Source organism: Pteropus alecto, unplaced genomic scaffold, assembly GCF_000325575.1.
Source record: "Pteropus alecto unplaced genomic scaffold, ASM32557v1 scaffold20, whole genome shotgun sequence".
Taxonomy (NCBI): domain Eukaryota; kingdom Metazoa; phylum Chordata; class Mammalia; order Chiroptera; family Pteropodidae; genus Pteropus; species Pteropus alecto.
The window spans coordinates 24,908,899-24,931,678 of record NW_006436298.1 but is presented as its reverse complement, the minus strand read 5'-3'; the positions used below and the strand labels follow the sequence as shown (position 1 = coordinate 24,931,678).

Genomic DNA, 22,780 nt, shown 5'->3' with positions numbered 1-22,780 from the left:
TCTACTCATTAATTCAACCGACACTAAGAAAACCTGCCACGTTGAAGGCACTGTGCTGCTGTGCCCCATAGGAGTGGTTATTTATGCCTTTCCAAGCCAATAGTCACTGAACAATGGATTTAACACCTAACAATATATTTTACTGATTTACATATTTTAACCCACTTAGATCGGCATGCTGCAACTGTACTCTTCACAATCATTCAGTTACAAAATTATATAACCACAACCCAAATGAAAAAAGTAATCTTGCTTTTCCCATCAATCATGTCAACCTGAAGGCTGCCCAAAACTTTCTGATAGGAAATGATACTTCCTTTCTTTACTTGTAAACTTTTATAAACTTCTTATCTGTCCTCAATTTTGATGTCTAAAAACAGATTATAAATATTTCTCTAGACACATTTCAGAGAACGAGTGACCGTAACCTAAAATTTCATCAGTACACGATCCCAAGAATAAAAATAAAGTTCTCTGAATATGTATATTTAGATGCTTGCTTTAAACATCACTTTGCATTCATTCTTCCCCATTCTTAATTGACTTTCATTTGCTAAAATGACTCAGACTAAACTTCTATTCTTTAAAATATGTTGCTACTGAGTTTTTAAAAAGGATAAGGATAAAAATAATGGATAAGCTGAATCATAAAAAGGGTGCAGTAAGAAAAAAAAAAAGTTGCCTAAAATAGTCATAATCAAAGTTGATCAGATCTCAGCCTCAACTACCTTTAGACACTGTTTCCGGTTTCTAAATTGAATGCAATGACCCTGCTAATTTCTCTCCTCAATCCTTCCAAAATCTAAGAGTCAAACAGAAAAGTGAATATATAGCTAGATTTTAAGATATAGGCATTCGTTTTCATATACACTTGGAAAATTTTATTTCTTTAAAGTGAAACTGAACAATAAATTCTTGTATTTTCACATTTTGGGTATTTCTTCCTCAGTAGGAAAAGAGATTATTGCTTTTACAAGTAGATTGAAAACCAAGGCAAATAAACTGATAAGGAAGATAGAAAGCTTGGACCAATTCCTTCCTGTACATAAGCAAATACTATTTCAGGTACGATCTTCACTTCAGATGACAGGAAGAAGATAAATGTAACACTAACCAACACAGCTGAGAACCATAGGCATACCTCATTTTAAAGGCCTAAGAGAATGTACCGCAACCATTTGACAAGATACCTGAATAAATGAAGCGCAGAATGTCCGATAAACACAAACAGAAGAGGGCGTCTTTAACGATGACTCGTAATGGTGGGTTGCCTGGAGAACCCTGGCTAGCACCTGGAAGTGCAGCGTCTCTGTTGATAGCAAAGAGATCCTGGGTAGTTCGGATGATACTGGAATCCTGAATATCAGCAGGGCTCTTCACATTGAAAAGCAGCATGAAAACATGGCTTACGGCACAGAGCACGATCTTGTGGGCCTCCACAACCTCCTTTAAGTCTGGGTTGTAAAATACCACATCCACACACTGGCAGCAAAACAGCAAGTTATTTAAGTCAGAGTTATAATGTGATGCTTCAGCCTTTAAGATGGGCATTTTTTCTGTTTCAAAAAAGAAAATAAAAATAGTAAACTACTCTTTAGGTCTGTAGACCCAGTCGTTTCAGGTTTGCCTTAAATACAACAAAACATATTTGGCCATTTCTGAACTATAAAAACAGCACTTTTATATAGTTTAAGCTAATTAAGCCATATAAAACATAATAATCCAGGGATTGTAGGATTTCGTAGCAGACACAGAAATGCTGTATTTGCTTTTTATAGTACAAATGAAAAACCTACTAATATTATAATAAGCAATATTTCTCATTATTTGTGTGACTCAAAATAAAACAGCCCTCCAAACACTGAATTTTAGTATGTTGATAGTCATCATTCTTTTCTGTCACTTGATTTAAAAATTCAAACAAATTACTGAATTTGTCCTGAAGAAGCCAACCTTACATCTGAAGTTCTCTTCCTCCTGGGACTGGAAGTAGAGGTGGAGGGATAAACTATTAAAACTGCAACTTCTCAAAGCCAGGGCTCAGAGTCTTGGACTCTATTGTTTGAACCCATCTTGACCACTATATTTTGTTAGTAAAATTAGTATTTTTTTCCTCCTAGTAAAACTACATACCTCCCCAGAATGACCTTTTTCCCCTTAGTACCTCTAGGCTTGGCTAATTTCCAAAAGAGGATGCAATGTTCCATTTCCAAGTTCAATCACTAACAAAGATTAGTCTTCATTCAATTCAGAATATACACACAGAGGACGAACAACACACAGACCCTAACTGTAAAAAGTCTGCTGTCTAAATTTTATCCAAAGCTGAGCCAAGAAAAGTGTTATCTGTGAAGGACTGCTTAATGATATACCCTCACTTAAATCTGTCAAATGCAAACTTCTTTAGCAATGAAAATTCTTTATTCGAAACCAAAAACTCTGTTCTATAAAATGAACGATAAGAAGATAATTTGAGGGCCAGGCTCTTTCTGCATGAACCCCACTCACCTTCCTCTTCACTGCCTGAGGCACCTTTACAGACACTTAAAGGCTGAGAATAGTCTAAAAGCCATGTACTCCAGAGCCCAGGATCTGTGCTTAGAACAAGTCAGAACCAGAACGAATGTATACACAGACTTGTATCGTTCTGGCCCTCTGGGTTATGTTCAGTGTGATACCCACAGCTCTCCTAACAGAAGGGTACAAGAAACAGCCTTGAGAAAGTTGAGACTGCATTTGCTGATGGGATGCCTGAAGGCCCTGTCCCCTGGTGCCCCAAAATGAAGACCCACAGGAGAAACTTCTTTTGCTGCTAAATGACATGAAATGCTTTGTGCTTTCTCTGAGGAACTGGTATGTTTCCTCTTCTTGATTAATAAAAACTAAGAAATTATTCATCAGCATTATTTAGTTGGCTATTTCCCACTTGTCTTCACACCTGGCAAGTATTTTAAGGCCCCACCGTTTGCTACATTACAGACCAGGAAGTTCAAAGCCAAGGGTGTATTATTTATAGTCTATATATCCGCATTATTTTTAAACCTGGAATTGACTTCCCCTACTAATTATATTTTCCTGATTTTTAATTTACATTCATTAATTCAACAAATACTTATCAAGTACCTACTTTAAAAAGCAATATCCATAACAAATTAATCTGGATAGAGTACTATCCTACTACTTCCATGGCAAAATGCAAAAAAATCCTGATAACAGTTGATGTTAACTTTATTAAAGTTAATTTTAACTAATTTCTTCTAACCTTATATTATGAACCGTTTTTAAAAACTTCAAAAAGGTTGAAAGAATGATGCAATGAGCACACACACATCCTTCCCTTTAATTCTGCAATTATTAACATCTTGTCATTTTTCGTCTTACTCTAGATAAACACTATACACTCACTCACGCTGCTGACCCATTTAAAAGTAAGCTGCAATCATCAGGATATTCTGGCTCTAAAAACTTTCATATTCATCTCCAAAGAGTAAGGACATTCTTCTATTAACCACATGAGCATTATCATGCGTATAAATGATTCTACAATATCATCTAATTTCCAGTCCATATTAAAATTTTACCCAACTGTCCCAAGAACATCTTTTATCCAGTCAGGGTTCATGCACTGCATTTGGTTTTGTTTCTCATTTTAGACTACAATCTAGAACAGCTCTCCATACCACACACTATTTTTAAGAATCTGTATGTTCAAGTTTTTAAGACAATAGTCCTCAAAATGTGGTCCAAGTACCATTTGCTTCAGAATCACCTGGGAAGCTTATTTAAAAAGCAGATTATAGGCTCTATCAAGATTTACAAATCAGAATGCCAGGTGAGTCCTAAACATACTCAAATTAGAGAACAATTGCTCTAAGACTTGTGAAATGATCTATAATAAATATCAACTGAATGTCTAGGCATTGGCTAATAAATGCACCTGGTTGTTCAAGCTGAGGTGGTCTAATTCCATGAAATGAGTTGCTCATTTTTCTTTTCTTCATTTTCTCACTTGTCTTCTGATTTAAGGCTTGAATCATAAAATACTCCAACTAAAACATGAATCAAATTTTAATTAAAAGTCTAACAAAATTATGTATCTGACATGATTATTTGTACCCCAAATCATATTTGCCAAATGTTTTTAACGCCAGTAACATCTAAACATAAGCTTTAGCAAACTCTTAAACAATGTTTTCGATAAAAAAAAAAATGGATCAAGTCAAACAGATTGTGCTTTGTCTAAACATAAATAAACTACCCATTCAAGAAGGAACTGAAATGATCAAGAAAACCAAGCAATATAATTGTGTGACTGTCAATAAATAAACTACCCATTCAAGAAGGAACTGAATGATCAAGAAAACCAAGCAATATAATTGTGTGACTGTCAATAAATAAACTACCCATTCAAGAAGGAACTGAATGATCAAGAAAACCAAGCAATATAATTGTGTGACTGTCAATAAATAAACTACCCATTCAAGAAGGAACTGAATGATCAAGAAAACCAAGCAATATAATTGTGTGACTGTCAATAACCCTCCCAAGGCCAACCACAGTAGTTAATATTAGAGAAAGTCAAGGAAGGAACAGATCTGGCTCTATGTCACATATGCTCATATCACTTAGGGAAGTTTACATGTGCTCTATTTCTTCCCTGAATAAATTACTTTGAAATACATCCTTTATTTTATAAATTAAAAATTTTAACCACATGTACTTACACAGCTCCAGGCCTGTGCTTTACATTGTAAGGCCTGGGGCAAAAGTACAAATGAAGGTCCAGGTACCATATACCTCAATATTAAATGATATAAATCAAGGAAACTGTTATATAAAAGATATTCTGCTTTGACAAATATATCATCGTAAAAGCCTGGAAAGCCAGGTTCAAATTTAAATTCTCCCAGTTCTCCATGCAGCACAGGTAGAGCTAGTTCCTAACTCCTGGACCCCAAGACTGTCCCTTCTCTTCTCACCCACTGCTCTATCACTCATCCTCAAGGAGGTTTGTACATACAAGTAAACCTCCATGCCTACATAAGCAAGCTCCATCCATCCTCCCCTCCTTCAATCCTCGTACACAGTCACCCCTCAGCTACCTCTCAGGTCCAGGGAAACATATATCATCAATGTGGTCTACCATAAGGAGGATGGACCCAGAAAAGAGGCCTGTACAGACAGGCCTGGGAAATAGACTCAGAGCCAGCTACCCAGAGAAGTCTGGGGTTCTTGGTTTTGGAGCATGGTCACAGCATTGTTCAACACAACTCTCTGTTCTGTGCTAATGGAAATGTTCTGTAATATCTATACTAATCAACACAGTAACCACCAGCTACATGTTCCTAAAATATGGCGAATGCACCTGAAGAACTGATTTTTTTGTTAATTTAAATATAAATAGGCACATGTGGCTAGTGGCTACTATATTCAATGCTGCATATCTAGAAGGGGCCATCAGCTCTACTGGGCACATCCCCTTGATCCACCATCTTGTGCCCTGCTGTAGGGAGGGGTGAAACTGCAGGAGGTCTAGAAGGGACTCTGTAATGCTTGAGGGCACATGCCTATCTTGCCCCAGACTAAAGGTAATATTGCACAGCTCTTCATCTCTGACTCTTAAACAAAAGATTTTAAATGCTCCTTTCACTCTGACGTTATCATCTCCACCCATATTCTTGCAAATACCATTATTTCTTACACTCAAGATCTCAGTTGTACTTTACTTTCCAAGAGTCTGAAAAGTGATCACTCTGATTTTACGTCCATATTGTCATTAAATCTTGAGCTAAGGTAAAAAGGAACATGTTTTTCTCCCAACCTTCAACACATCTTCAATCCCCATCATGCCTCCAGCCCTAACGGCAACACAAGGATTAGGAGCAAGGAGAAACAAAGGGGAGGAAGGAGGAAAAAGAGACAAGAGGAAGTGAGAGTTAGGGGGTTGGAAGAGTGATCCTGAGAATTTCAGGTTCAGGAACCTGAAAGGGGAACAGGAGGCCAAAGGCCCCTCAACCAGCCCCTTCCCCGACGAATGAAACCAAACTATCTTTTTCCCCCAACTCCCTAGTTATTTCTGAGAAATATAAGCGTCTTAAACTAAATTAAGATTTGTTTAAGCCATTGCAATATAATCTGCTTGACAGGGAAAATTAGATTTCAGCCCTCTCTACCTTTCTACCCACCACTTATCAATATAAATAAATAAGACAAAAGTTTCTCAGTCATTGATAATATCAATATTATATCTATCTCCCTTAATGGTTCTTATTTTATCTTTAGTTCTTACTTGGAGTTTATTAACTCCAGAACAAATGAATTTCTATAGCCATCTGTGGAAACATCAACATTTCAACATGAACCTACATAATGAATATTCTGGCATAACTGGAAAGTGTACTTGATGAAGAGCTGGGGAACTGATGGAAAAGTCCAAAGTGCTCCTATTTAATGTAGGGTTTACTTGGTTTAAACCTCTAATTGATATTTACTAGGTATGTCACTTCTTAGAGGGTTGGAAAGATAGTTCCAAAGTCAATTAATACTTAAATGATACAACTCTACAGTATTCTCCAAGGACCATGCAGTTTTAATATCATAGGGGAGGTGATGTGTACCAAGATTGGCCTCAAAATGCCTGCAGAACCCAATAAATGCCACAGCCACAGAGCAATAAACCCTGGCTCCCCACACATCCAACAGAACCTATCTGCATAAGTAGCTCCTCTGGACGTTTTCAAGCTATGCCAAGATCAGAAGTACATGAAATCTTTCCGAACTCATAGAGAAGAATAATGTATTCTTTTCAAGTACTAGATAGAAATGGAGACTTTTCAAGGCTTGCTGGTTCAGGCTGCCAGGCTCATCAAGCTGTTTAAAGATTACTATTAAAACTCACATCTCAGGTTTGTGTAAGTAAACATACTTTAATAAAGTGGCACGAAATGGGAAATTCCCAAATATCATACTAGATAACAGAAAATGTTTCATTTGGAGAGAAAGATAAAATTATAATTTTATTCTAAAAAACCTTTTTTCTACTTACTCTCATTTTATTTCTCTCATTTTATTTCAAGGTTAAAACGAATCATGCTTTTAAAACTAAAGTTCTAAACTGAAGTTCTGGAAAACAGTTAAGAAGCCAACCTGACAGATGACTTTAATTTATGTAACAAGTATTTCCACTCACCACGCCTCCAAAATATTTTCCTATGTAGAAGTCGTCAAGGCTGTGCAGTTCCAGATAGGTGGCTCCTAGCTCTTTAGCAAGTTGGATCCCTTCTGTCGTACTGACACAGCTCCCTCTGTCCGAGGTACATAGTGGGCATGTGCAAGGTAATTCTTCTGAGAAAATGAATGTGAACAACAAAGAGCTTTGAATTTAAACAGGAGAATAATGTACATAGATGATCTGAACATTAAACAAATTAAGAGCTTACTTCAGAACCACGGTTCAAGGGTATTTAGTACATCCACAACCCACTAGACTCTGAATAAAAAGTGTCAATGATAATAGAAAGGACTCTAAAATAAACATGCTTACCTGCAAGAAAAAGTATTTTATAAAATAGAAGAATTTAGAAGTAGGTGAATGGATATTACAAAGGCTAATGCAGTAGTTAGACCACTGAGCCACTAATGGCCAGTCTGCTTCCTTTTATACAACCCTGACATCCTGGGTAGCAATAAAAATTTAACAACTTGATTACCCATAGAAACCATGGAAGACAGTGGGTTGACTCTTTTTTTGTGTTTGATAAACTTTAAATATATTCACCAAGTTTGAATAGATGTTATACTTTTATTTTAATAGAATCCTCAATTTGATCTGAATTTGCAAGGCTGCAAAATTGCCACTCTCTTTGTAGATTTCATAAAAAGTATATTCTTATTAATCCAGACATGACAATTTTAGACTCTACAGCATTCAATTGCAGAGGAAATTCAATAATTCTTTATCTTTTTCTTCAAGATTAAAAAATAAAAAAACTGAAGGAATAAAAGTATTTACTCAAAATGTGAACTGTCCCAATATTCATGGTTGTACCACATACAGAGCTATGACTAGGAAGGTGGCAGATAAGCCTTAATAAGGTGGCAACACTCCTTAATAAGTCTAAAAATGTATGTTCAACTCTATACTTGTCAGCTAGCTTTGTTTTGTTTCACACCAAAACATCAGATATGTCATTGTTCAAAGGCAGCCAAGTCAAAAGAGGGTAAATTCATTTCTGGAAATGCATATTATTGTAGGTTGGCTTCTCTGGGAAGCAAACTCTGAGACAGAGATTGGTGTGCAGGTTTACTTGGGGAGTGATCTTGGGAACAACTCTTTGCAGGAGTGAGGGAGGTAGGACTGGGCAGAGGAAAAATTCAAACTGCAATGTAGTTGCAACAGAGCCCTCAGTTGATCCTACAGGAGGCTCTGGAACTTAGATGGCCTTTAGAATGGTTCCCCATTTGGGAAGGCAGCTGGACCCTTGTAGTCCTCAATCTATCACTAATTAGAGGAGACCTGCCTCTGTGGAGGGGGCATAACTGGGCAAGCAGCTTCTATCAGCAGAGAATAATGCCTGGAGGACCCAGTTGTACACCATCAGCAGCCAACAAGCCCAGTCACTGAGAAAGTACAAAGGCCCTGAAAGGGCATTTGGGCAACTCCCCATAGCATACACAACAAACTTCGTACCAGTGAACTGTATGTGGATGGAGCACATATATGTATGTATAGGGTATATAGCAAGGATATTTAGTGCGCGTGCATAATATGTATGTAACTATACGTGTGTATGCATGCATAGATGACTTAGATAATTTTAGCTTCATTGAAAGCTTTTAGAGCTCAGAAACCATGTACACATTCACATCCTCGTTTTATAGAGGAGAGAACTGAGGTTCACAGAGGCTATGACTTGCCCAAGTCTCCTTGTATGTTAGAGATGGAGAAACAATAAAACTGTTACTTGTTCCAAGTGATAATGGGACATCAAAAAAATAAAAGAAAAATTTACTTTGGGTTAAGAATTACTGATTCCAAACAGATAGTGATTTGCAAATTAAGCCCAGATTCTCTACATTATGCCATAAATTCTGAGTTTTTACATTTACTTTTTCTAAGATCATTTTAGGCTTGGAGCAAATAAAGTTTTCATACAGAATTTAGCCTATCTTGAAAAATAACACATTGGTATCTCACATTCTTTACAAAACCTTCATAAACAGTGCCTTTGATTTTCTGAAGACAGAGGCCTTCTTATGTCTACAAAGCTCTCCTTATGTTGAAGGAATGGGGTGAGTAGGCAGATCATCTTATTAAACTTTATTTCTACACAAAAATCAAGCAAAGTCAGTAGTATTTCAAGTGAAAAATTAAGTGAACATAATGTAAAATCATCTTTAACAAATAACCTTGATTAAACGTAACTGTAGGTTTAATCCGGCTGAGCGGGGTTTCCATTGTGAGCAGCCATGAGCATCCTACTGGCACACACGCCTAGAAAGTGCCTCCTTATAGCCAAGCCTCATATTGCCTCTATGTCACAGAAGACATTTCTTTTTGTTCACACACACCCAAAAGGAAAAACGCCTAGTCATTATGTGTTGGGTAGAAGAACCAACAAAACACTTACGTACTACATAAATATTCATGGAACATTTCATCAGGAACAATCAGAGGACCCAAAATAATTTTGAACTATGGTGCCTTCTTCAGAAGCTCCCTCCTGTGAGCCTATTCCAGGGTCACAGGGACTCTGTGAATCAGAGTGTTATGTTTCTAGTTAAAACTATAGTTTTCTGTTTTTCTTATATATTGTCTTTTAAGGTGTTATCACAAAATGTCTATTTTAAAGTGAACACAGTGTAACTCTGGAATTCAAATGAATGGCATCTCCTCAAGCAGTGGCTTTGAGAACCTGTAGAGTGATTCTGACATTGTTGCCTATGCTTGAAACTTTAGAAATCCTTTTAAGAATACTAGCCTAGCAATGTACTAGGCTCTATCAGATATTCAAAAAGATAAGATGACAGGATGCCAATTTTCAGAAGCTGAAGGCTATGAATACACCCTAGGCATATTTGGAAAAAAATTTCTTCTTTAAAGACAGATTCAATATTTAGTAAAAGCCAAAAATTTATTCAGAGCCAAGAATGATGAAGATACACACTGTCAAGTTTGTCAAAACACGTGTAACAAAGGAAAAAGATGAGACTGATTGTGTTTGCTGAATTAATTCTAAAGAGATCAAGAGAGGAATTACCAGAACACCTAGCAGTTCCATGTATTCCAAGGGACTGGCAGGGGAGGGGGACAATAAATATCCTTGAGTTGAACAGCTAGATTTAGCTTCGTAATTACACTGTGATATCCTACAGGGTAAATTAATTTAGTCTTGGTAAAACTGATTTTTTTCACTTATGTATGTCATTCATAAAACCGTTTAATCACTTATTGAACAAATGTTTATTAAGCACCTACCATATTTCAAGTACTAGGGATATAGGTACACACAGATAAAAGAAATTTATAGTCAATTGAGCCAGGACAGACATGACTGCAAACAATTATAACATAATAAGTGCTAAAATAAAGGCGTACAAAATCAACCATGGGATCAAAAGAGAGAAAATTAACTCTGCCTGGAAGATTACGGAAGGCTTCATAAAAGAGGTAATAATTTAAAGGACAAATATGAATTTGCTATGCAGGTATGACGGGGGTATGCAAAGGGGCACTCCAATCAGACGATATAGCATATGCAGAGGCCTGGATGTGAGGAAAAAAAAAAAAGGAACACATTTACTTCCACTTTCAAGATGGCAAGCTAAGATCACAGTGCAATGTCTTCTTCCTGTCAAATCATGAAATGATGAAATAAAGAGAAGGAAGGAGGGGAAAAGGAAAAATGGGAGGGATGGGGGAAGGAGGAAGAGAGGGAACAAGGAAGGGAGATGTGCATATGCAGCACTACTCAAAAATCAGAAGAAAGATTCTTATCAGATGGTAGGAGTGCCTGAGAGGCTGAAGGTAGCTGGCACAGGACCAAAGAGGAAATCTAAAGCTCAGAGTCCAGGTGGGACGTCAAGTACTGCGCTGTGGCAACATCAGGCATGCTCACTGCTCAGTGATGGGGGTGGGGGAAAGGAAGAGGCCCAAGGGCAACCACCTGAAGATGAGCTGGAACACCCCAGTGATAGTGGCTGGGCCTGCAGATCCTGTGTGTACTCCCATTCCCACGCCCACTCCAGAGAGCGGGTGGGAGGAAGAGGAAGGCATCCATCCAACAGGGAATCTCAACTGCAAAACTAGGTAAATTAAGAATCATCCAACATTTGAGAAGCATCTATGAAATAAAAGCTCATCGAATGGAAAGACTTATAATGCCCCCCTCCAGACTTAATAGACCATTCGAAACAGAATCTTAAAATAAGTATAATTAATTGGCAGGTTTTTTTTTTTTTTTTAAGTATTTACATCCTTAAAACAAAAACAAGCAATTATGAAAAAAAATCAATTAGAGATCTTGGATATGAAAACTGTCAAAACAAGAAAAATAAAGCAAAGGGCAGAATGGGCCCAATGGAACTAATTTGTGAGCCGGAAAACAACCACCACCACCACCACAACAACACGACAACAAAAACCACAAGAAATTCTCCCATAATCCAACAGAGACAAATAAAAAGATAAGAAATTTAAAAGAGAAAAGGAGGAGAGATCCAGAAGTTTCAAATCAGTCTAGTAAGAGTCTCAAAGTAAGAGAACAGAGAATGGAGGGAAGGTGATATCTGAAGAAGTCAGAAAGTTGAACTTTCCCAGATCTAAAAAAAGACATCAAGTTCTTCAAGTAGTTCAGTGTGATGGGCATATAAAGCAGAGAGGATTGTGTCCAACAAAGTTCTAGAAGTAGTCAGGCGCTATAACACGAAGCACCTTGTATTTTAGGTAAGACTTTACAGTGGAAATTATTGAAGTAAAATACAAATACTGGATTGGAATAGAGGCATCAATGGATGGGAACCCATAATTTTTATATAAATATATACATATATGTATGTAAAAAACGTGTGTGTGTGTATATGTGTGTGTGTGTAGGACAAAAGATGGACACAGCCAGATGTAACCTCCCCTGACACACACACACACACACACACACACACACACAAAAAAACGTGTGTGTGTATATATGTGTGTGTGTGTGTGTGTGTGTGTGTATATATTGGAGAGAGCCATATACACACACAAAAGTATATATATATATATATATATACACGTATATATACACACATATATACACTTTTGTGTGTGTATATGGCTCTCTCCAATGAAAGGGCCTAGAAGCCATGACACCTAAAATAATGACTACCCCTACAGTCCAGATCTTGGTTCCCAAATATCATTACTCACTATGAAGAACCAGAGCTTCCTGGAAAAATGACTGATTCCAGAGCAGAGGCCAGCAAAGTCTAAGGTGAGCCTTGGAACATCTTGTGTCAGAAAATCAGGAGGACTCAAAAATTAATTGGAGCTAACTCAGAGAGGCTGCCTCTGGGCAAATTTGGGGTAATTTGAGCATCAGAAAGAATAATGAGAAGAATAGATTATAAAATATTGAATTTAAAGAGCAAATCCATGAATCACAATGATTCTTAAAAAAAAAATATGGGAGCAGAAAGAAGGGAAAGCTCTAATTACAGAGAATACTAATAAGTGTAGAAGAAATGACTTAAAAAATCACTATTATGCAACCACAGTTATCAGACCTGAAGGAATTGTGCAAAATAACGGGCCTGGAGTCTTTAAAAATGTTAATGTCATGAAAGACACCTCCTTCTCTTCCCCACTCCCCCAAAAAGGCTGGGACCATTCTGGATTAAAAGAGACTAGAAAGACATGACAACTAAATGCAATGTGTAGTCCTTAATTTCATCCTGGATTAAAAAACAAAACATCTTTGAACCATTGGGAAAATGTGAATAAAAATTATATTTTAAATAGAAGTATAATAGATAATAATTACATTTCTTGAGTAATGATTGCATTACAATTAATAAGAGGATGGCTTTGTTCTTAAATGATACAGGCTTAAATAATTAGGATTGAAAAAATCCCATAATGTTTGCAATTTACTTTCAAATGGTTCAAATGAGAGGTGTGTGTGTGTGTGTGTGTGTGTGTGTGTGTGTGTGCGTGTGTTGTGTAGTCTAGCTGGGACATGAGACTAAGAAAGGGGAGTTGGCAAAAGCTGCTATATCCCTGAGGAGAGGAATGGAAAGGGAGAGAGAGAGGGAGGGAGGGAGAGGGAGAGAGAGAAATTTGGGCGGTTCTTGTCAATTTTCTCAGGTTTGAAATTTTGCAAATGAAAGTTAGGAAAACAGAAAGTTCCTAAAGAATTTAAAGTATTGAGTGTCATGATCTGATTTGTATTCTAGGATGATTATCATGAGAAGATTTATTTCAGAAAGAGGCAAAGCAGGAAGAGAAGAGGAGAGGCCAATTTTCCATGAAGCTGATAAAGCTTAAGCCTCAGCCCTTTTCTTGTGGGTCCTTCCCAAAGCCCTAGGAAGAACCTGATCAATAGATTCTATCACATGGTCATATGCTTTTGTAAAATTTGCAAAATAAGATAGTTTAATTACAGTGGTTAAGACCAATGTCTCTTCCCATTCACTTCATAGGCATTTTGAGGATCATGCTAAGAGGACTTTAAATTTAGGTTTAGTGAGATATTACTTGTAGTTTGCAGTCATTTCCTTGTACTGTTAAGCGTCCTCGTACATGAAATGGCCTTTAGGAATGCTTCTGGCACCCACTGTGCTGATTTATTTGGTGTCATGACACAAAGATGCCAAGCTGAAAGATGAACGAACGCAACACAAACTATAGTGCCCAGACCAATGTGGAGAGTGAAGAAATATGCTGGAAGAAAACTGATTATCATTTTCTTCTCTCCATAGAAAATATTAAAAAATGGTTATCATATGAAGATGATCAATGACTATGAAGCCCAAAAAATATAAGAAAAGTTAAAGTGTCAAGCTGTTAAATAATAGAAACACTTTTTATGTTTGTAGTATTTGACAGCCTTTTCAGGTTTGTAATTTGTTTTGCTTTCTCTTCTCTTTCTAAATAAACATTCACTTATATATATATATATATATATGTATCTATAATTTTTGGAGTTCTTTTTCCCCTCACAAAAAACCTCTAAAATTGTGTAAGTTTCGGATGCAACAAAATCTGGAACTGCCCCTTTAGGAGACCGAAAAGAAGGTCACTATGACAGATAATTAAATGACGAGGATCTGAAATCCAGTGAAGGTGAAGAGGACTCAATGAGTTTTACTTAAAATTTTAAATCAAAATAGTTTCTTAGTCAACTGGATATGGGAAATGGGAGAGAAAGCTGGGTCGGATAATTCTAGTTTGGGTGAATGGATAGGTTTGGCATCATTCACCAAGACAGAGAAATCGGTGGAGAGAGGAAGATGATGTCTGTGGAGCTATGGGTTATGAGAGAGTCTGGAGCCAGAGAAACAGACTAGGTAATCATCAGGGCAAGAGATTAGTGGGTTTATAGTCAGAGTGTACAGCAAGAAGAGATGAAGTCAAAGGATGGAACTCTGGGCAATAACTATAGGATATGCTGATGTATGTGTATAAGGTGTGTGTGTGGGAGGCGGGGTGGGGAGGGGTAGTTGGAGGGACCAGTAAAGAAGATAGAGAATTAAAACAACTGAGAAAGAGTAGCTTTATTAAAAGAAGGAAGAGGTATGTTTGAATAATTTCAAAAAAAGAACTATTATTGAAATGCATTAAATTTGGCGAGCATATAACCTGGCAATCCTGAGAGCAACCTCATTGTAACTGTAAAAATCAGAATCAGACTGTAGTGGACTGAAGAATGAATGGGAAGTCAGAAAGTGGAATGAGGTAGTGTGGACGACTCTTTCAAGAATTATGGCCAGGAATAAAAAGAAACATAGGGAAATAGAGGGAATATGGAATCAAAAAAAGATCAAATCTGCTTTATTTGTATCTACTAATGATAAACATATACCTACCCTATGACTCGACAATCTTACTCCTAGGTAACAACCTAAGCATCATCAAAAGGAGAATGGATAAATTACAGAATACTCATACAAAAGAATAATATGCAGCAATAAAAACAAATTACAGATAAGCACATCATTGACGAATCTCAAAAGTATTACACTAACTGAAATTAGTCAGACACCAGACACTACAAACTGTATAATTCCATTTGTATGAAGTCCAAGAATAGGTAAAACTAATCTATGTTGTTAGAACTCAGAATAGCAGTTACCTCTGGGGAGGGGTGTTATTAACTGGGAAAAGGCATGAGAGAGCCTTCTGAGGAGCTGCAAATGTTCTATATCTTGATCTATGTGATGGTTGTATGAGTATATACAAATGTAAAAATGCACTAAGCTGCACTCTAAGATTAGTAAACTTCACATCTTTTACTTTGCTATATACCACAATAAAAAGTACAAAAATAAATAAATAAAAATAAAATTTCATAGACAGCTTCACTGAGGTAATACCACTAAGAACTATAAAATACCACTAAATGAATTTTGAGTTGGCCCTGAGATTTGGCAATAATACATACACCTATCCCTCGATCTACGCAGATTATCCATTCCACACTTTTTAATGTGGAAGAAAACTGTGTAAAAAGAGTCAGCTAAAGAAATAGGCCAATGTAAGTCACAAAAATATTTCTTTCACATATTTTCAAAAAAAGGATAATGAAAATTCAGAGAAAACAAAATAAATTTTATTTGCTGACGGTGTCTGTACTGTAATCTAAAGCAATCACTCTTTTTTTAGTCACTGTCTTTATAGCTTGAAATATTTAGAATTACTTTGGTTTCATCATTTATGTTTATGTTTTTGGATGATCTTTTTCCAACCCCATCTTTTGCTAAGTTTTCATAAATTCTTCAATATTCACTGCAAAATTTTTAAATAACTTTTCAAAACTTTAAGGCTCATTGGCTATTTGGATCAATATCTAGAATTTCAGTTTCCAGTATTGTGGCCAATTGAAGAGCTTTGTAAATATTTTCTGCAGTGAATGAAACTGGTTCAAGGTCACTGTCATATTCATCAGCAGGATGGGTTTCAGATATTAAATGAATTCATTTTCAGTTAATTCATGATCAACCAGTAATTCGTTAATATCATCTACAAATTGTCACAGTCTTCTTGAAATTTATTTAATAAATTAATAATGCCAATTCATGCCTCTTCATTTGTTGGAACCATATTTCCAGGTACAACCACTTCTGGCCATATTTCTTTCCAGCAAGCATTCAAAGCTAAAGCAACAGTCTTGATACAACTTAAAATTGTGTATTTATTCCAGGCTTCTGTAACTGTAAGTTATTCATTATCTTCAAGTTTATTAAAAATATCACTAAAATTCCGTTTAATATAATTAATCTTAAAGGTGGAAATAATGCCTTGATCTAAAGACTCACGTAAAATGAGTCTGCATAAATGGAAACTGCTTATAAAAAGTCCATGTAAATAGAGGTGGTGGGTGGGTGTAATATTTACCTCATATAAAAAAACTTGCTAAAAAAATATCTCATGAATCAAAGGTCAGGAGCATACCAGCAACTACTGAAACTTACTGAACCAAGTTAGTCCATCAGCTATGGAGTAAACAACTCTTCCTCTTAAGAGGTGTTGTCAGTGTATTCAGCTCACTCATTGCTATCTACCTAAAAACTCTGCTCCTAAACCCACATCCTTATGTGGACAATCTGGCCTTCCTAAATGGATAGACTTTTAGATCAGGGGTCGCCAACTTCCGGCTGCGGATCAGTATTGGTCCGTGGCCTGTTAGGAACTGGGCTGCACAGCAGGTTAGCATCTAGTGAGCTAGCTAAGCTTCATCTGTATTTGCAGCTGGTCCCCAGAGCTAGCATCACAACCTTAGCCCCACCTCAGATCATCCTGCATTAGATTCTCATAGGAGCACCGGTCCCTGGTGCCAAAAGGTTGGAGATTGCTGCTTTAGATGATCGAAAAGTTTTCTAGGGCTCAGAGTCATCTAATACCTCTCCTATGTCAAAAGAACACAGTTACTGACTTCCTTCACGTCTGTAGAAGAGTAATTTAGAAGACAATTTTTTACCCATCAGAATCATAGCAGAAGTTTGCAATACTTTTGATTCCTCATTATCATATCCAATGATAATAGCTGGCATTTGAATCCAGTCATTTTTTTCCTTGAAATAAAATATTAAATATTAATAAACTTAGGTCTATTTAAAATTAATTTGGTACCTGTACTCTCATCATAAAAAAGAAAATTAAATACTTACCATTTTGTCTGGTACCGACAGCAGCAATGATTACTGGAACTGAATTTAATGCTCTTTTTATCACTGGAATATAATTATCCTTCACTTCGTGGAATGAAAACTTGTCATTTACACTGTATTTGATCACAATGATGTCGGCGCCCCCAATTAGATTTCGAGACGTGTACCAATCACTGTCAAAAATGTCCTAAACCAAAATGCAAAGAGCAATCTTTAGTCTGTCTTCAAATCAATCATGAAATAAACTATAACATTTTAGTTTAATTTTTTTGCTATCTATATTTCAACTTTTGGAATAAAGAATTTTATTTAATAAAAGTAACTAAAAAGTACATGAAATTTAACATGTTTGAAGTCTACTTTTTTACTTTTTATTTATTCACTTGGCCTAGACAACTACGTGGATAAATAGAAGAGCTAGAGACTTTCTGAGTCCAATGAAATTAAGTAAGCATTTTTAATATTTGTTTTTAAAAATAAGCACTTTGTTTTAAAATTAAACCTTATTTTTATCACCTAGTAATTTCAAAAATTTAACACTATACATTAGATGCAAAAGCATCAGTATGAGTAAGGAAGCTTCAAAGGATTTTCCGTGACCCAATTATACACTGCAGGACTGTTCAGTGTTTTGAATTGTAATGCACTGTGAATTCCGTGGAGTTCCATATACTTTATCCATATTTTCAAAATTCAGATACTTTTTCAACTTTATGTATCCTTTGGACAGACTGCATGCATACAGTGTATACAGCATGTGCATGGGGTGGTGCTTCAATAAAAAATACTGTGTATTATAAGGTGTTAAAATGGTAAGGAATATATTGGCAATTCATGTATTTTGCTCATATAAATTAAAAATTCAACATAAATCTTTCCAGTTTTGAGATCTTCGCTTTTGTGCTACAGTTAATAATATTTATATTTAGAATTGGGGCCAAGTAATTTATTACAGACCCTACTCCTTAAAATTTAGTGCTTTAATATTTTTAAAATATTTTTCAAAGATTCTGTATAAAGTGGTATAAAGAAAATATCTTTATCTTAATATCACTGCTAAATATGCATGAGTAGATTTCATAGTCTAGTTAATTATTAATCATTATCCTTTCATGTGGCCTTTAGTATGCATTTCTAGGATGTAATAAAGTTAGATTAAGAAAATAGACAGCTATGCAGGCAAATCTGGCCCAATGCCTGTTTTTTTGTGAATAAAGATTTATTGGAAACTGCCACCCTTCAACTCCAAGAAAGAAAGAAAAGGAGGGAAGGAAGGAAGGAAGGGAGGGAGGGAGGAATGGAGGGAGGAGAGAGAGAGACAAAGAGAGAGAGACAGAAGAGAGAGAGAGAGAAGACAGAGACAGACAGGAAGGAAGGAAGGAAGGAAGGAAGGAAGGAAGGAAGGAAGGAAGGAAGGAAGGAAGGAAGGAAAGAAGAAAGACAGACAGACAATATATAGCTAGACCTGGCTAATAGATCCAAACACTGTTGGGCTATGAAAGTTTGCACTTTGAAATGCGTCTAAAACAGGGCCAATAGTGTTTGAATTGATCAATCAAGATCTGTGTGCGCATGTCAGCTTTTTTATCTTATGATGGAAGATTCTGGATAAGTGTTATACAGCAATGCTCTTTTGCAGAGAGCTTTTTACCAGTACCTCCCCACCCCCAGCAAAGCCTTTCCCAATTCCCTATACTCTCCCAACCCAACCATTTCTTACACGTGCACTCAGAGTACCTACCAAGAATTACAGAATTTTTAGATATGAATACCCTACTGAAAGTAGGATAGAGCATTTTTAAAGGAAGATTAAAAGAACCAAAAAAAGAGGGCAAACTGTGGGAATATGAAGTACAAACTCTTGCACTCAGTAGAGGGTGTAAGAGGGGGGAGAAGTGAAGTTGTACAAAGACCAAGAAAATGTGAAAGCTTCCCAGCAGAGCTCTATGCTAATTTCCAAATCCCAAACCACAAAACCCATTCAGTTCCAACTGTATCTGTTATAGTATCCAAGCTCAAAGTATACAAGTACAATGGGGTATATAAGTATAACAAAGAAAGAGGGCAACGTCAGAGGAATGGATACAAAACTAAACATAAGTGGGACCAATATTAAGCAGTCATTTAACTCTGAGAGAATAAATCAAAGTAACTGCTCTTTGCATTCCAAATAGTTCATAATTCCAGAGTTGATGGAGAGATGTGGAAGGTAGGGGAAAACATCTGAGGTAAAATGTCATGAGAAAATAAACAGGTTTTAGCATCATCAATACTGTAGTGTGGAGGATATAAAGACATATAAATAATTTTATTTTTAATACAAATCAGAGCTTCAAACCCTGCACAAGTAAACTGTGCACAAATCACCACTTCTTATGGAATATTTTAAGTAAACAGAAAAAGATCTAGAAATGAAATAATAATATAACTGCACCCAAAAAGGGGGGGTGGGTTTCAGAGAGAGACATACTAAATAAAGAGCTACATAAAATGAATGTGAAGCACATTTATTTAAAAGTGTCAATTTATATATGGCAAGGATCCAAAGTAAAGCTACAGATCGACAGAAGAAAACTAAACTAGAAAAGAGAAGCCCAATTATCTCATTCCAACTCTAAGGAAACAACACCACATTTCTTCCCAAACTATGTCAGAGAAAATGCTCCACTGGTTTCTAGAAATATGAAGGAAATCAAATTCTCCTACCCCTTGTAAATCAGTTCCAGGATTTCCTCTAGGAGGTTATGCAACACAAGGCTTGGAGCCACATTTGGAGTATAAAATTCATCTTTTAAAAAATAATCTGAAGTTTTACAGCAAAACAACAATTGTATTTTACCTGATTTGTGGGGCTACAAATACAACACCTACTAACACTGCTGGCTCAATGTATTGTATTTGTGTAAATCATGAATGATGGGAAAACTTTACTTTTGCTTAGATAATACACGGCTATACTAAAGTTGTAATAAATACTCTATTATTATTGAGTACCTACTATATGACAGCCTCTATATTAAAAACTTTACATGTACTATGTCATTTACTCTTCAACACAGCTCTAGGAAGAAGAAATTATTGTTTATTTTATACATAAGGAAAATAGGCTAAGAGAGGACAAGTGACTTACCAAGGAATCTCCACAAGTAGTAATGTGGGGATCTGAAATCAGGTCCTTCTTATATCAAAACCTGTGCTCTATCTGCTCTGCTATATTTAATATTCTGATTCAGTACATGCCAAATATCAGCTGATGAATGCAATCAACTTTGATATCTCTGATGGGATTTTTACCACCAAGAGAAAAACACCTTATAAAGAGAAACATTGTAACTGTATTCTACTATGTCTGAAGACCATTACAACCTGGAAAATTATAACTGGTTACAAACTCAATGCCTTAAACAGGGCCAGAGTCTAATCAAACAAAAGGTGATTAGCATAATAAAACATAACAATGAGTATATGGGAAAAGTCCAGACTGCTGGGGCTTATTTTAATCTATTTGGAAGATTCATTTACTACAATGTAGGGGATCACAGTATCATTTTTTTGCTAAATTAACAACATAAAGGGGAATTAACAGCTCCAAGAAAAAATGTAAAAGGTAATCCTAATATTCTAATTCAGCTTATTTTATTTTCCCTCGATTTATTTCCTCTACTCATTCAACATTTGTTCAACTTGATGTAGAACTGTTAAGTTTTTAGACTGTAACATCGTTCACAATGAAATGATCAGTTAAAAGAAGTGCTTCATTTGCTGGAATGGACTCTAGCCAATAAATTCTCTATCAATGCTTATGATCAATGTCACTGCTGTCATAACTAGGAGTTTAATAGCACCCCTGTAATTGCAAAGGCCTGTGTTTCATTTTAGTGTATTAACATAAATTTCCTTTAACGGAGAATTTATTTGAGGAAGTGGTCTTTTATTTCTGTAATATGGAAATTTGCATAAGAAATTCTTCTATGTACATTCTATTCATTTCTTTAGAAAGGTACTAGTTCCCTACAGCCCTTTATTCAGTTTAAAAATTGCTGTTTAAATGTAAAAATCTCACATAATGGTATCTTGTATTTTCTTTTCCAGACACTAAACTTTCTTGTTACAAAATGTAACAGCAATATGTGAAGATCAGCAATATAATTCCAAAACCAGTAAGAATCAGACATTTTCAAATAAGACTGAATGAAAACATTCAAAATATGATGTTATTGTGTATGGAAAACATTTGTGTCAAGTAGATTCCTTTCTCCTTTTATCAAACACTCAAGAATTAGACTAGAATATATCGACGTAATTACAATTTGTCAATTATTGAAAATTTTAAAGCTTTAAAAAATTCCAAGCTGTATTCGTAATATCATTTCTGATTTATGAATCACTAAGAACAAATGATTAATAGGGCATGTGCATTATTAAAATTAAAAACTAAAAATTTTCAAAGGCAAATAATAATATAAATGAGCTTTTTAAAATTAATTCTCAGTCCCTGTCTTTTCCCCTCCTTTCCAGCGGTCGGTCCTATTTCTGAACTGCCCCAGTGAAATGTATTTTTGCCTATGTTGAGTCTTCATAGGGCTTTATTTTTAGAATACTAATATTACACTATCACTCACAGATTCTTAGGCATTAAAAAACAAAACAAAACAAAACAAAACCCATTGCTCTCTGCTGGTGAAACTTAGTGACCCCGTCTCTTGGGGTTGGCACATTCAATTGTCAGCGTCTACCAAGGGACAACCCACAGTCGTGAAGAGTAAGCGCTCCACTTTCCCACTGGGGCTTTCTGCCTTCTAAGTGTTCTGACTGGGCTGCTCCCCGCCTGATGAAACAAAGAACCAAAGATTTACGCCGAAATGTTCGAAAACTGTACCCAAGTGTCCCGGACACTTCACATTCATGAAAGAGGAAAAGTAGGGAGGAGGAAGGGAAAAATGAAAGGAAAGCTCCGTCAGCCTCATCACAGAGCAGCTGCCGCCCCTTACCCAGACGGGACAGTCGTGGACCACCAGCTTGACATTCCCAAACGCGCTGGCCTGATACTCGGTGAACACGGGACGCGCGACCGTGCTGGTCGCGTTCAGCAACAAGCTGCTTTCGTCCCCTGAGACCAGCGGGCTTCTCCCCAGGTAAGTGCGGATGAGCCCCGACGGCCGATTGTCCTGGTGAAAGGAGTCCCCCTCGTTCCCCAGCGCCACGATGTGAATGGACCTGCACGGCAGAGAGCGGGGCGAGGGGAGCAGAGGCGCGTGGTCAGCGCGAGCAGCACTTTAATCCGGACAGGAAGCGCGGGGGCGGCGCGCGGCGCGGGTGGCCACGAGCCCCGCGCCCTGGGGCGCCCCCAACGCGACGGGGCAGAGACAATGGCAGGACCGCGGCGTGTACGTACATGATCCCAAGGCCAAGGGCA

The 22,780-nt window shown here is 36.7% G+C and overlaps 1 protein-coding gene across 3 annotated transcripts in view; it reads right to left on the bottom strand.

Annotated features, from left to right (window-relative positions):
- RHOBTB3 (Rho related BTB domain containing 3) overlaps positions 1–22,774 on the bottom strand; it is a 59,994-nt gene extending 37,220 nt beyond the window's left edge. For all 3 annotated transcript variants that reach the window (XM_015590485.2, XM_025047755.1, XM_015590483.2), the window contains exons 1-6: positions 22,760–22,774; positions 22,356–22,581; positions 17,365–17,551; positions 7,190–7,344; positions 3,938–4,049; positions 1,191–1,556 (exon numbers count right to left, since the gene is read on the bottom strand). In XM_015590485.2, coding sequence (XP_015445971.1) covers positions 1,191–1,556; positions 3,938–4,049; positions 7,190–7,344; positions 17,365–17,551; positions 22,356–22,581; positions 22,760–22,761 — 1,048 coding nt within the window. In that variant the 5' untranslated portion in view covers positions 22,762–22,774. The remainder of the gene's footprint in view (positions 1–1,190; positions 1,557–3,937; positions 4,050–7,189; positions 7,345–17,364; positions 17,552–22,355; positions 22,582–22,759) is intronic.
- Between the last annotated feature and the right edge of the window lie 6 nt (positions 22,775–22,780).